The following is a 14,186-nucleotide window of genomic DNA, read 5'->3' on the forward strand; positions in this document are numbered from 1 at the left end:
GAAGCCTTCTTCTGGCAGTAAGCAGTTTTTGCAAGCTCTGATCCGCCCATGAAAACGCAGCATTCCTCTATAGCAGTGTGCGACATTATCATTTTGCTCTGTCGGTTGCACATGTCTGCAGCTGGCCCCGTGAGCCCAACATGCTGGCAAGTAAACACCCCTTCTGCGGTTGCTGTGGCAACGGAGAGCATAAGGCAAGGGAGGGTTCCCATGTCTCTCATCCACATAGCAACAGGCTGCCCTCACTGAAGATGGCCTGGCTTAGGGCGCACTAGACACTGGCCTGCTATGCCAAAATGCTCTCCCAATAAGGCAGCTGCCATTCCTCCCTTTTGCCACCTCTCCTCTCCTCCTGCTCCCACATTTCCTTTGGCACATCCATCATGGGCAAGTTATTGAGATGGTCTAGGACAGGTGGCATGGTGCTGAAATGAGAGGAAGGTGGCACTGGCGTATGTTGGCAGAGGTTCCATAGGCAACGTTAGGAACATGGCAGCAACCTTGGAAGTGGTGGCCCCAGCTCCCGCACCACTACAGAATTGTTTCAAGGGGCCAGTGCAGCTTTGTGGACAGAATGTCAGACTGAGAAGACAAGGCTCAAATCCCCATTCAGCTGCTGATGTCGCTGGGTCACTCTGGGGCAGTCCACTGCCTAACTTAGTCTGTGGATCCTAAACCTACTAAACAAGGGAGGAAATCCCATTGAACACAGTGGGACTCACATCCAAGGGAACACATGGAGGATTGTAGTGAGAATAACATGCGGGAACCTCCATGCATGCTCCCACAAGGTTCTTTGAGGGAGGGAGGCAGGGCGTGATAGTAATATGAATAAACCAGGCCCTGTTCTTTAACCGTGGCATACTGGGGTTTGTGTCTCTAGAGTCTTGATACATGGATGATCCTGCTATGCTTGATTCAGCACCATTTGTTCACAGTCGTAATGGTGAGAGCCAGTGGAGGTTGGTCCATTAGGGCGCATGGGGCACCTCCCCACCAACACATCAGCCTGCCTTCAAGCAGCCCCAGCTGTCTGCCTTCTTAGAACCAGGCTGTGCACACACCACACATGTAAAGCACACGACTTTCCCCAAAAGAATCCTAGGAAGCATGGTTTGCCACTCTCAAGAGCTACAGTCCCCAGCACCCTCAACCAGCTAGTTCCCAGGATACTTTGGGGGAAGTCATACACTTTAAATGTATGATGTGCACACAGCGTTAGGTCTCAGCGTTGCCCTTGTAGAATCCAGCAGGAGGGAGGAGGAGGAGGGGGACAAAATGAGAATTGGCTGACTATGGGCTCATTCAGATTTCTGTTTGTGCTGCAATTTCTGGGCATAGGTTTGGGACTTTCAGGCACGGGGCTGAGCAGGATTCTTTTTGTCCCACTGCTTTCCCTGGGGAAACCCGCAATTCACCGCTAAAACGTTGCAAATGTCAATCCACAGAAAATTGTTGGGACATGGTAATTATTCTGAATCAATTAAAAAGTAGGAATCTGAATCATACTCCACAGTTGCTTCCCCCCTTCCCCAAATAAGGATTCTGACTCCTCCACAACAAACAGAAATTCAGTAAGTGAAGTTTTCTTCAGCATTCAGTGTTAAGAGCCGAACAAGTTTCACCTGCCCTTTTTTCCCTCGCTGGCTTGCATCTGGTTGAAAGGCCAGGTGCCCAGCCACCAGGTGGGATGGGTCGGCAAGAATCTAGCTGCCGCTGCTTCTTAGGCAAAACACTGAATAAGCCTTTTCTTTCCCTTTTTATTCAGTCATGTAAATAGCCGGAGGAGTGCATGTGCATTTGCTTTGCCTAATTCAAATGTATACAAAATCCTAATGACATTACCCTCTGAGTTGACAAAGTTTGCATTTTTATTAAATCAATCATAAGTTACAAAGGAGGAAAAAATATAGAATTATATGTACAGCATTTTCAAAGACAAGCCAAAGAGGATCATGGGATAGGAGGTGGGACATTCCTTGGAGCAGCCAAAAATAAAAAATAAAAAGGGTTAAAAAGAGATAGAAGCTTTTTTTTTGCCAGCGAGTGATGCAGGGAAGTGAGAGAGATTGGGACCAGCCAGGGAACAAGGCGAAATGGACAACTGGTTAGATTGGTTTGTAGGAATAGGAAATTTTGGCTCCATTCCCCTGTGTTTTTGTGGAATCCAAATACTGGGATGCCTCAGTGCTGAATTACACCACCTGAGAATTTGACGCATTCGATGAGCATTCCCCAGCTTGGTTGCCTCTGGCCAGAACTCCTGTCAGCCCCAGCCATGATGGGAACTGTAGTTCAAAGCACCCGGAGGGCACCAGCTTGAGGAAAGGCTGCAATAAATACATGAATCTGCTGAAACTATTTAATCAGAAGTGATCAGTGCCTAAACAGGTGTAGGTAGTCTACTTTATGTTACCAAATCAATGTGTAACTGAGGGCAAATCTGAGATCCTGTTGCTTCTTGAGATTGTAAAGGTACTACTACACCAAATCAACCTCAATTGTCTCCTTTTTGCAGCCTGTTTGGCTTCTTTTTTCCCCCCTGACAGCTTTGGTTCAGTAAATCAGGGCTGAGTGTAGCCTGTGATTCCTGAAGGAGCACAGAGAAAGCACTGACTATGCTGCAAAGATGGGCTTCTCAGTGACTGAGATGAGCCCCTTGCACAAGATTCCCAGGCAGTGGGGTTTGAGTGAGGCTTCCGTGCTTTTGCCCCTGCCATGTTTAGCAAATCCAGTATTATTTATTTACTCATTCATACCATTTATACCCTGCCCTTCCTCCCAAAGGAGGATTTATTTTATTGCCAAATAGCAAACAATATTATACAAAAATAGGAGAAGTATATGCACATTTGTATGGTTTATGCTGGTCATAGAAAAGAGCTTTCCAGGATTTGCATCGACCGCATGCAGAATTTCAGTGTTTCGTTTTTGGTATGCATTTACTCCACACAGGCCTGTGACTACTAACCTTTGCTTATCATGAGCCAACTAGTTCATGGCTACAAGCAGGGCCAGAGCCAAGTTGAGTTTTTGCTGTGTTCGCTTCATCCGTTTTCTCCAGGTCTGTTCAAAAATCACCATCCACTTAATGCCTAATAAAGTGTTGACAGTGAATTGTGCAGTCTTTTGACAACCTGTCACTTAGCCAACAATCCGACCCACTTTGGTGAAGCCATGCCAATTTGCAAACCAACTAAGAAAGTAGCCATAGAATCTTTGGCTATATGGTACATTTAATCCATGGGGATAATTTTTTGGGGTGAGGTTTGAATGAATTATATGCTGTTGTGATGGCCGTCTGTTTAGGACGCAAGTGCAAGTGCCAGACATGCATGTTGGTAACTTTAACCAGAAAACACCAAGATGGGCATCTGCTTCAACCTGAGGTCTCAGGGCGCCACCTCTTGACTCTCATGGGCATGTTCTGACTAGACAAGTGCCCTTACAAAACTGATACAAAGAGAGAAGGGCTGACAAGAGGACAAAATGTGGCATAATTCACTAAGGCTGCAGTCCTATATCCACTAATGAGTGATGGAAGGGGTAAGGGCTTATTTCTGGAGCAAACATGCTTAGGATTGCACTGCAAGAGATGAGAGCAAAACGAGAAAGCACTTATTGGAGATGTCATCCTATGACAGCAAGAGATAAACCCAAAGATGAGTGGCATGGCAAGATATCGCACATCCTGCCAGATATATATGAGGACGGATTTCTGCCATAAAGTTAAATGAGGGGAGATGTCACTCACATATGATAAGGTGACCAGCTGGGATTGACAGTGCTGGAAGCTCTTACCTTGTAACAGATAGGGAATATTTATAAAGAACTGCTCTGTTTATCAGTGAGGAAAGACAACTATATGCCTCTGGTCTTCCCATGGGCATCTGAGTTGGCCAATGGATGAACATAAGGTTGGGGTGGATGGGCCTCCAGTTTGATCCAGAAAATTCATGCTAAATATTAGAGGGATGTCTGGTGAAAACTAATTCCCTTCAACCACTTGTAGGAGGTCAGGGGCCAAGCTGAACAGTCATGAAAACTCCATCCTGTATTCTAATCCAGCTAAAATGGAACTCACAGCCAGCTTCATATATTAGGAGAGAAGTGCTAGGCAAAAACAAAAACAAAAAAAACACTGAAGAATTTCCTTTTTGGTACATTCTGTGATTTCTAGGACATGCACAGCTTCCAGTTCTATAGAAATCAGAACCCTTTTCCAGTTCTGCTCTTGGAAATGCAACCCATGAGAGATAGTAGCACAGCATGTTCTCTGTTAGGATCACCAAAGGTCTAACAAGCCAGTGCCACAGTCGAGATGGGACCTTTCCCAAGACCTCCAGCTCTATCAATACAGTACAAAGAATTTGAGTGGGGGTTCCAATTGTCTTTAAGTAACGTGTTTTCCTTAAAAAAAGAAAACATGTGAAGAAACCAGATGGAGAGAGAACCTCTTCATCTTCATTGCTGAAAGCGATCAGGAAGGTTTATGGAAGGTAAAGGATAATAACACTTTATAGTGCGGGGCAGAGATTTGTTCCACGGAAGCAAAACTATGAGGCTTGATTGCTCTTACCCATGATAGACATATCTTTAGCCAGGATCGGGTGGGAGCTCTGCAGAAGCACCACTTCCCTGACTGTCTCATGGCCAGCACTGCTTTCAAGAGCTGTCTCGGTTATCCTCTCCCACAAACATTTCCTTTCCTGCACATTTGGCTCCCCCCCTCACCTCTTTCCCCAGGTAGTCTCGCTTTGGAGCGGCCCGACGCTGATGCCTTCTAACAAAGCGTGTGAGGGTTCTCCTAAGGTTTCCCCTCCCTGCCCCACCTCCCTGTTTCAGTACGGGGAGAACTTCTGCCTCTCAGCCTTCTTGCTGGCATTGGCTGTCGAGATCTTGGTCGTGTAGGTGGCAAGGCTGCCATTGTGCCCCGTGGCTGAGGAAGGCAGCGTCAAGAAGGGGACAGGTTTCAGGCCAATGAAGTTGGAGAGGGAGATGGCATAGGGGGCACCAAGCAAGGCTGGGGGAGGCGCGGCCACTGCTGTCAGCGTTGGGGCTGGCGAAGGGGTGAGGGGCTGGGAGAAAGTCATGCCGAGGTCAACGGGGGGCGTCTGGGAGGTAGATTTGGCCGTCTCTAAACTGAAGAACAAGAAGGGAGAAAGAATGAGACTCGTGCCTGCATGCACAATTTACACATACAAATGCAGCGTGTGAGGACATATACTTGGACGTATATGTGCTGTTATATGCATGTACAAGCTTGCACATGGAAAAATATGCATAGGTGTGGGAGGATATGTGCAGTTTGTATAATACATACATACAAGTATGGATATGCACGCACACACACACACACACACACAGGCAAGTGTTTGAGCTGACATGTGCAAAGGAATAGGTACACACAAAGAATGGAGCTAGTGAACAAGATACTCTACATCGCTTTTGCTTCCAGATAATGTCTGCTCCAGAGTCCTCTCCCTCTGGGACTACATTCTTGTGGAGAACCTTCAGTATGACACACAGGGCTTGTTTGGAACTCAGAAGTGGCTATGTTAAGGATGTTATACCTTGTCATGGTCCCTATTTAAACAATCATGGAATTGCAAAGCATTCCAGCCACATATCCTTCTTGGCTTTCTCAGGTCCTTGACAGACCACTTTGTTTTTCTGGGGAAATGAGAACCTCTTCCACGTGAGACACATGTCAAAATAAAAAAAATCCTTCCAGTAGCACCTTTAAGACCAACTAAGTTAGTTCTTGGTATGAGCTTTCGTGTGCAAGCACACTTCTTCAGATACACTGAAACAGAAGTTGCCAGATCCTTCTATATAGTGAGAAGGTGGGGAGGGGTATTACTCAGAAGGGTGGTGGGAATTGGAGATTGGCAGATAGCTGAGATGAGCCTGCTGACGACTCTTAACGACTGTAATAGGTCTTACAGGAAAAGGCAAGGGGTGAGAAGGTGAGAAATGGCTTAGTCATGTATAATGGGATAAGAATCCAATGTCTTTGTTCAAACCAGGTCTCTCTATGGTTTTAAGTTTGGTAATGAGTTGCAATTCATAATAGATAAACAATACCATGTGAGACACATGGTATTGTTTATCTATTAACTTGTCCCAGGAAGGAAAGAAGGGAGATGGAGGCTGTTAATTCTCCTTCAACATGCAAATGCAACAAAAGTTGAAATGAGTTCTGGGGTCATCACCACAGGGAAAACTGATTAGGAAAACGCTTACATGCATCCGTCAATGACGGGTTCCACGCCTTGAAAACTTGCACCCTGTTGTGGTGGTGATCCCTGAACCGTGAATGGCTATTTCCTGCTCAAAATCTTGAAGCATCCCAAATGCCAGGTCACAACAGCGACCAGTGACAAATGTTGCTCTGTTTAAGTGAGGTTATCTTTTGGACAGGACGGGAGAATTCCCTGCTGTGACACAGCAGTTCTTCCTGCACTGAACTAAGGTCACATCCACACTTGACATTTAAAGCACTCTTATGTTACTTTTAAGCATCATGGCTTCCCCCGAAGAATTCTGGGAACTGTAGTTTGTTAAGGGTGCCAGGAGTTGTTAGGAGACTCTTAACATACCACTGTTCCCAGGATTCTTTGGGGGGAAGCCATGATGCTTAAAGTGGTATAAGAGTGCTTTGCAGCTGCAAAGGGAACATTGATGCCCAACATATTGTAGGCAAGGATACTAGAAATCACGGTGGCTCCCGAGAAACTCAAGGCCTGGTTACTCTCATGTGTGTCAGAGACAGGCAGGCATTAGTATGAAAGACAGACAACAAAGCAATGAGAACACTTCGTGGTGCTACGCTTAGCACTCCTGTCTCTTGAGCAGAGGGCTGAGTGTTTGCAAACCGGCAAATTCAGCCGTGACAGCAAGGCACTGCCGCTTGCTCTCCGCAAAGCTGTCCATCTAAGAGGCCACAGGCTTGGGCACAGCAGGAAGAAGCTGCAACGAGACGGCTGCGCAAGTGCTGCGTTACTCCCCACTTGACCTGCCCAGTAGTCCTAATGGCTCTTACCAGGCTGTGATGAGGTACTGAGCCAAAGTGATGCTGACTGGGGTGCCGGTGATGGTCACGTGACGCTCAGCAGAGCCCTCGGTCTGGTTCCCAATCTTGATGTGTGCTCCGGACATCTGCCGGATCTCGCTGATCTTGCTGCCTTGGCGGCCAATGATGCAGCCAATGAGCTAGGAGGGGAAAGGAAGGATCAGTCTTTGGAGTGGAACCGCGCTGGAAACCTCATCGCCTAAGAACTGGACAGGACTGGACAAAGCGAACAGAGAGCGTTTACTCATTTTAGGCAACTCTTGAATGAGGGAATGAGTGAACCTTCCCAAGCCTGACCTATAGTACACAATGGTCTGCTTGATTTATTGTTGTTCAGTATTGGATGAGTCTGAGCCAGAACCCATCAAGGCTTCAGGCTTATTTACGCTTTACCTTTCCAAGCCTGAGATTTAGCCATTTTTATTCACTCTCAAGGGAGTGGAAAACATGAACTGAGCCATGTAGTTCAGGGTACCTACCACACTGTGGCAGGAATTGGCCTATTTAAAAAATAAAACAGTCCAGATAGTTTCATGAGGCTTGTTCCATAAACAAAAACTTCAGAAAGAGCTACTTTTCCCCACGCAGGGTCAGGGGGCAGAAGTAAAGGTCAGCGTTGCCCTCCTGCCCACTCGTTTCCTGCCTTCTGAGATGCTACAACGGCCTGCTGTGTGCCCAGCAACACATGCTGACATCGGCAGAGCAGGCCTAGTACACTGGCAGCCGGGCTGGCAAGTGGGTGGGCACAAGAAATGCTGGCACATTCCTCTCTTATCATATTCACCCCTTCTGGGCTTCAGCTTCCACAGATACACACAGAGAGAGCGAAGGACAGCTCACATGGGAGTGATAGCGAAGAAGTCGGAGGAAGTTAACCTTTCCCACGGCTGATGCTCCTCTCTCTCAGAGGACTGTTTATCGCTGCCCCTTCTTTTCCCACCATTTATCTCTGGGCCATGATAAGCTTCACCTGCTTAATGTCTCTCCATGCCAGTCTGCTGCTAAAGAACAGGAGCATAAACATGTCTGTGTACATACTAATAATCTTGGGAACTGTTCTTGGGAATCGTAGCTCTGTTAGTTCCCAGGATTCTCTTGGGGAAGACTTTCCTTTAATGTGTTTTGAAGGTACAATGGCAATTGTGTGGAGGAGAGAAGGCTTGTGAGGGATGGATTTGAGACAGTAGCCCTTGATTCTGGAGTTTGTGTGAGAGTGAGGATAGATAAAACAACCCGGGGCTTTGCTGAACTTATCTTCCTTTCAAGGACCATGGCTGAGCGGCAGATCACATGCTTTGATGAAACACTGAACTTTTGCAAGCTAGGTAACAGTACTGGCAGGAGGGTTCACAGCTTGCTAGGAAACTGTACTCCAAGACTAAATGGTCTCTCACCAAATGAGCAAGCTTCATGGAGGGTGCCCTGATGCAAAAGTTCAAGAGTTGTACAGTGGTTAAGAACTTAATTCAAGAGTTGTACCTTGGGTTAAGAACTTAATTCGTTCTGTAGGTCCGTTCTTAACCTGAAACTGTTCTTAACCTGAGGTACCACTTTAGCTAATGAGGCCTGCCGCTGCCGCTGTCGCACGGTTTCTGTTCTCATCCTGAAGCAAAGTTCTTAACCCAAGGTACTATTTCTGGGTTAGCGGAGTCTGAAGCGTCTGTAACCTGAGGTACCACTGTAGTTTGCATGACAAGCTACACCTGGTGAAATTTCCTCTTCTACACAACAGTTGAAACTGCAAGAGCCCTGTCCCCTTTTCCAACCTAGTTTTGACTGAGAAAGAAGCCAAAGGACTCTGCAGCAAAATATTTAGGGCTGTTCTACTTTTGCTTGAACGGAATCACTCTCTGAAGATCTCCATAAAGAGTGAAATGGGTTTGGCTCTGATTATAACCTTTTGGGGCCCATGCACACATTTGCAAACCGGGGAAACTATAATGGGCACAACGCACACAACTCAACAAACACCACAACCTATTCCCTTTGGCTGCGATACAAAGCTTCTTTCAAGCACCAAGTGGGATGGGGAGGACCCTATGAGCACCAAGGAAGACCTCTGTGGACACATGTGTAAGCTTACTAAATGTACACCATACATTTAAAGCACATGACTATCCCCAAAATATATTTGGGAACTCTAGTTCATAGAGGCAAACTTACATCGTTAGGAACCAGGAACTCCTGAGAGCTATTCTGAGCGTTCGTGTCCAGGGCTGAAAAGGGAAAAAAGAAGCACAACGTTACTGGGGCTGTTCTGTCCTGGCTCTTTCTTGCCTGCCTAAAAGGAGGAGCGCTAGGATGACCACATCACAAGGCTACAGAAGAAGAGAAACCCAAAGAATCCTTTCCAGGCACTGCACGGTGCAAAGAGCAGGAGGCACGCAAACAGGACTGGACCGTTTCCCAGCTACTGCAAAGCCATCAGAAGCTCCAAGAAGAGGCTTTTGTTTTATGCCACTTTGCTTGGGTCACATTACACAGGACTAATTTTAGACTGAGGGAGACTGTCCTACCCTCCTCCTGTCTGATGCAGACTCCCATTGGTTAATGCTGTTCTTTTAACATAAGAAAAAAATCCTAGGTGGAAAATCCTTGGATTACTTTTCATAATGAATTAAAAAAAAATCCTGTTGACAAGTATGGTGGGCTGTGTGTGAGAGAGAGGGGGGGGTATGTCTACATATTTCCCCGGCAATCGTAAGTACGTATGCATGAATCCACATTCCCTTATACGAAAAAGTACACTTGCCTTCAGATTCTTTTGTTGCTTTTGTAACCAAGAGTTCAAGATTCTCAGAAAAAAATGATACCCACCTCCCTTATTTATGTGTGTGCACATGCCAGAGAGTGCACTCCCATTTTTAGTCTTGAATTTATCCAGTGTTGTGCTTTAAATATATGTATATATATACAGAGCAGGGATGCAGAACATGTGACCTTCCAGATACCGTTGGACTGAAATGCGCATTATCCCCAAACAGTGTGGCTAATGGTCAGGGATGATGGGCTTTGTAGTCCAGCAATATCTGGAGGGCCACAGCTTTTCCTGAGTCAGAAGATAAATGCTCCAGTTCTCCTTCTGGTATCCCACTCTAGCATAAGAGTGCTGATCCAGCCTTTGAAAAAAGACCAAGTGGCAGGTTCCAACAAAGCCAACCCCCTCCCTTACCTAGCAATTCTCCATCATTTCATGAGCAATTTGCTAATTTATTTAGTTCTTTGAAGGTCCTGCATTCCCTATTTCTAGGGCCAATTATTCGTGCACCATGTTATTTCCGTGGAGACCTATTCCCTAAAGGCAGCTGGAGCACAGGCTCACTGTTCATCTGAGTAAGCCCCTAGGGCCATAGTCTGCCACAGAGGATTGTGGGAGTTTAAGTGGCTTCATAGCTCTTTGGGGTTCCTCACCTGCTACTATTGACGGAGATTGTCCCAAGGAAGCGAATGAGACAGGCTGCCCAGAAAGCTGCTGCAACTTCGACACCTAGATGAGAGGAAGAAGTCAGTGGAATGACAGCAAGACCTGCGTTCCCATCTACCTGCTCACATTAGGAAGTAGATGGGTCAGCCATACACCTAGAATATAAGTGCTGGCTACTCCTGAGGTATAGTACTAACTGAGCATGTGAATTACCATATATTTCCATGTATAAGACGCCCCCATGTATAAGACGACCCCTATTTTTTTTAACCCAAAATTAAGAAATTAAGTTTAGCTTGGGGGGGGGGGAGGTCACTTCCACCAATTGCTCACCCGCCTGCCTGCCACTGCTGATCATGTGCCACAGCCACTGCCGATCACACACATCACCACTCGCCACCACCAACAGCCCACCCGTCCACTTGCCGCAGCTGCCAACTGCCTGCCCAATTGCCACAGCCAATCGCCAGCAGGCCTTGCCGCAGCCACCAATCACCTGCCCAATCGCCGCTGCCAATCTCCTGCTTGCTGCTGCCATTAATCACACGTCCTCCCTCTTCATTCACTATACGTGTATAAGATGACACCCAATTTTTGCCCTTTTTTTATAGCAAAAGGCATCATTTTATACATGGAAAAATACGGTATATGAAATGGAGTAAAGTGAAAGTTACCAGCAGTGCTGCCTGCTGTCATGAATTATTGTATAGCCTTACCCAACAAGGTACTCTCCAAACACTGCTGGATTATAGCTCCCATCATCCATAGCCTAGCCATTGGCCATGCCTGTTGGGGCTGATGGGAGTTGGAGCCCAGCTATGTCTGGAAGCAAAGATCACCAGTGTCGAAGCAATGATTCTTCAACATCAACTTTGTTGGACTGGTCGTAATGTGTGGATGTCTGATTATCGTCTTCTAAAGAAACTACTCTATTTCAAACTTTAAAATGGTAAGTGTAATGCTGGTGGTCAACAAAAGAGTTTCAAAAACTCTCTTAAGGCAAATCCAAAAAATGTAGTATAAACACTGACAATTGGGAAACACTGGCCTGTGAGCGCTCCAGTTGGAGAACAGCCTTTACCAAAGGTGTCATGAGCTTTGCAGACGCTCGAACTCAGGAGCGTGCTAAGAGGAAGGCACGCTTGGCAAACCCTCACTGTGATCAACTCTCGCCAGGAACCTATGTCCCCCACTGTGGAAGGATGTGTTGATCCAGAATTGGCCTCCACAGTCACTTACGGACTCACTGTTAAAACAGTGTTCATTGAAGACACTCGGCTACGAGTGATCGCCAAAAAAAGATGTCTGGAGGCACCAGGATTTGCCATCTGGATGCCAGGAGGGAGAGAACGGGGAGGCAGAATGGCAAGTCCGGAACCGGCAAGCAGCACAACAAGACATGGGGAACGATGGAACGTGAAGGCTTGAAGAAGCTGGTCCTAGCCATACACTGAACTACTTGGAAGTGTGAATTCAAAATGGAGCTTCCTTTTAGTCTGTAAAGCTTGACTTACCTCTGCTTGAGACATACCACTGTACTGTCCTTGCATGGAGAATCCCTGAAAAAAGGATGACAAAGGAGAACAGCGCTATCAAAAATGTAAGAGAATGAATAGGCCCAGTTCCAGATTTTGGAAGGGGGCTGGGGAAACTACCCTTGCTGCCTGCCAGTGCTTGCCACCACTCTGACCCTCTGGTAAAGGTAGCACGATTAGTAGCCACCAGCCTCCCACTCCCCCTTGTGCAGGCTCATGAGGCATCGCTGCCAGGTAAGCATGCATGTTTGTGAGCACAAGGCAGCTGCCAGATTCCCCCTTGTGCTTGCCCATGAGAGTGGGCTTACCCTCACAGTGCTGGTGCTGAAATGAACCGGAAGCAGAGCAGCCATGTGGCTCCTGGCTCATTACAGCACAGGATAAGCCAGCTCACAAGTTAGCAAGCAAGAGAGTGGGGTTGCAATGACACTGGTGCTGCCAGGTGCTTAAGGGCCAGCAAGAGCTCAGGGAGCCAAGGCAAGGCATCAGCCCCAGGGGGCCTTGCTGCTGTAAATGATCTTTGGCAAAAGCCTACCTACACTGGGTGCTGGTGCCAGAACTGAGAATAAGAATGGATGGGTTTACTTGTCATTTGTATTTTGTTTATGGTAAATCTCAAAGGACTTAAATAAATAAGAAATGGGGAGCCGGGGAAGAGAAGCTCGCAAGAAAGTAGACTTCCTGGTAACTACTGTGCTTACTGAAATGTCAGTTTTAAGGTGAGGAAAGGACTAGGACCAGTCACAAAGAGGCTGTAGAAATTCCATAAGCAGTTTCATCATCCTACCCAGAAATAAATGAATAAGCAATATGGGAAGAGTGAATCTCATTCATTTTGCTCACCAAAAGCTTAAAGTTAAACTTTTAGAACATACACAAACAAAACCTTAGAAAATGATTGTAGAAAAAAACATAGATGATAATTATAATCATAGAATTGTAGAGTTGGGATCCTGAGGGTCATCTGGCCCAACCCCCTGTGATGCAGGAATCTCAACACACGATTCCCCATCTAATTTGAAACCATACTGGACCCTGCTTAGCTATGCAAATGTGCAAGCAATTTTATAGCTGCACCACTAGGAGGACACTAGTAAATAATGAAGTCAGATGTATCTGTGCAATTCTCCCTCTTATCTTTAATATATGTGGTATTTCCAAACTCAGAGTGTTAGGTCTTCTATTTCACTTAAATTCAGAATAGTTTATTCTATTGACCCCAAATTATGATGATTTCATCTGGCTGAAATGCAGATGAGTAATTGTTCTAATATAAAATTCAAATCAGTTATGCATCATTTCATAGTAAATGAAAGCTTAAAGTAGATTTGAAATGGGGCAGCACATTACAGATTTACACCTAATATAATCTGTCTGCTGATACCAATAAGCTTTAGGCTTATTGTCTAGCACCATTGTGTGGGAGCTGGGTCACCATCTCACTGAGATAAATTATTCTTATACAGTTGTCATTTTATTTTATTCAGCCAATCAACACTTTTCAGCCTCAATTTTGGGTCATCTGGTAAATAAGTTTTGATTTTTTACTGGCTGTCAATCCTCAGATGTGCTTGAGTGGCAACATTTGTTAAACCTGACTGTGTGCATCGCAGCAGGGCAGAATTTTGCAAGGATAAACAACTTTTAACAAAATAGCAGATTTTCTTTAGGCATATAGCAAAATATCCATGTTAAATCCCCACGTCCTATAAACTGGTTCACCGTAACGTAGATTCTCCTTTTTCTCTGTAAACTTTAAAAGATTCCATTGCGCTATTGTTGGTTTAAGCATACAAAAAATTAACAGCAACAACAGCAACACCTCCCCCCAGCCCACAAAACCCCCTATCAATACCAAGAGTCTGTTCAGCAGCCTCAGCTTTTGCAGCTGGAGTCAGTCAGGGCCCCGCCCTCCCAGGCCAGATGGGAAAAGGCTTGCAAGGCAGGGAGCAAGTTTCCTAGGATTCACAGCCAAGATGGTCCTTGTATATATGGTCTCCGAGGGATCTGACAGCAAGTGCTTGGTCACATGACACAGAAGAAGCCAGAAGTCAAGGTGGAAAGGTAAAATCGATACCCATTAAGTCATTCTGATACTTTCTAATCTGGCTTGATATTTGATGTGGTGGTGAATGTAGGCGTGGGGGAAACC

General features: G+C 46.0%; 1 protein-coding gene across 2 annotated transcripts in view; it reads right to left on the minus strand.

Moving 5' to 3' along the window:
• Window positions 1–1,853: 1,853 nt before the first annotated feature.
• The window catches only part of PCBP4 (poly(rC) binding protein 4), a 39,729-nt gene continuing 27,396 nt past the window's right edge, over window positions 1,854–14,186 (minus strand). For both annotated transcript variants that reach the window (XM_080996467.1, XM_080996466.1), the window contains exons 9-13: window positions 12,014–12,058; window positions 10,487–10,562; window positions 9,239–9,291; window positions 7,046–7,215; window positions 1,854–5,142 (exon numbers count right to left, since the gene is read on the minus strand). In XM_080996467.1, the coding sequence (XP_080852593.1) occupies window positions 4,842–5,142; window positions 7,046–7,215; window positions 9,239–9,291; window positions 10,487–10,562; window positions 12,014–12,058 (645 nt within the window). In that variant the 3' untranslated portion in view covers window positions 1,854–4,841. The remainder of the gene's footprint in view (window positions 5,143–7,045; window positions 7,216–9,238; window positions 9,292–10,486; window positions 10,563–12,013; window positions 12,059–14,186) is intronic.

Source organism: Podarcis pityusensis, assembly GCF_964106645.2.
Source record: "Podarcis pityusensis genome assembly, chromosome: 2".
Classification (NCBI taxonomy): domain Eukaryota; kingdom Metazoa; phylum Chordata; class Lepidosauria; order Squamata; family Lacertidae; genus Podarcis; species Podarcis pityusensis.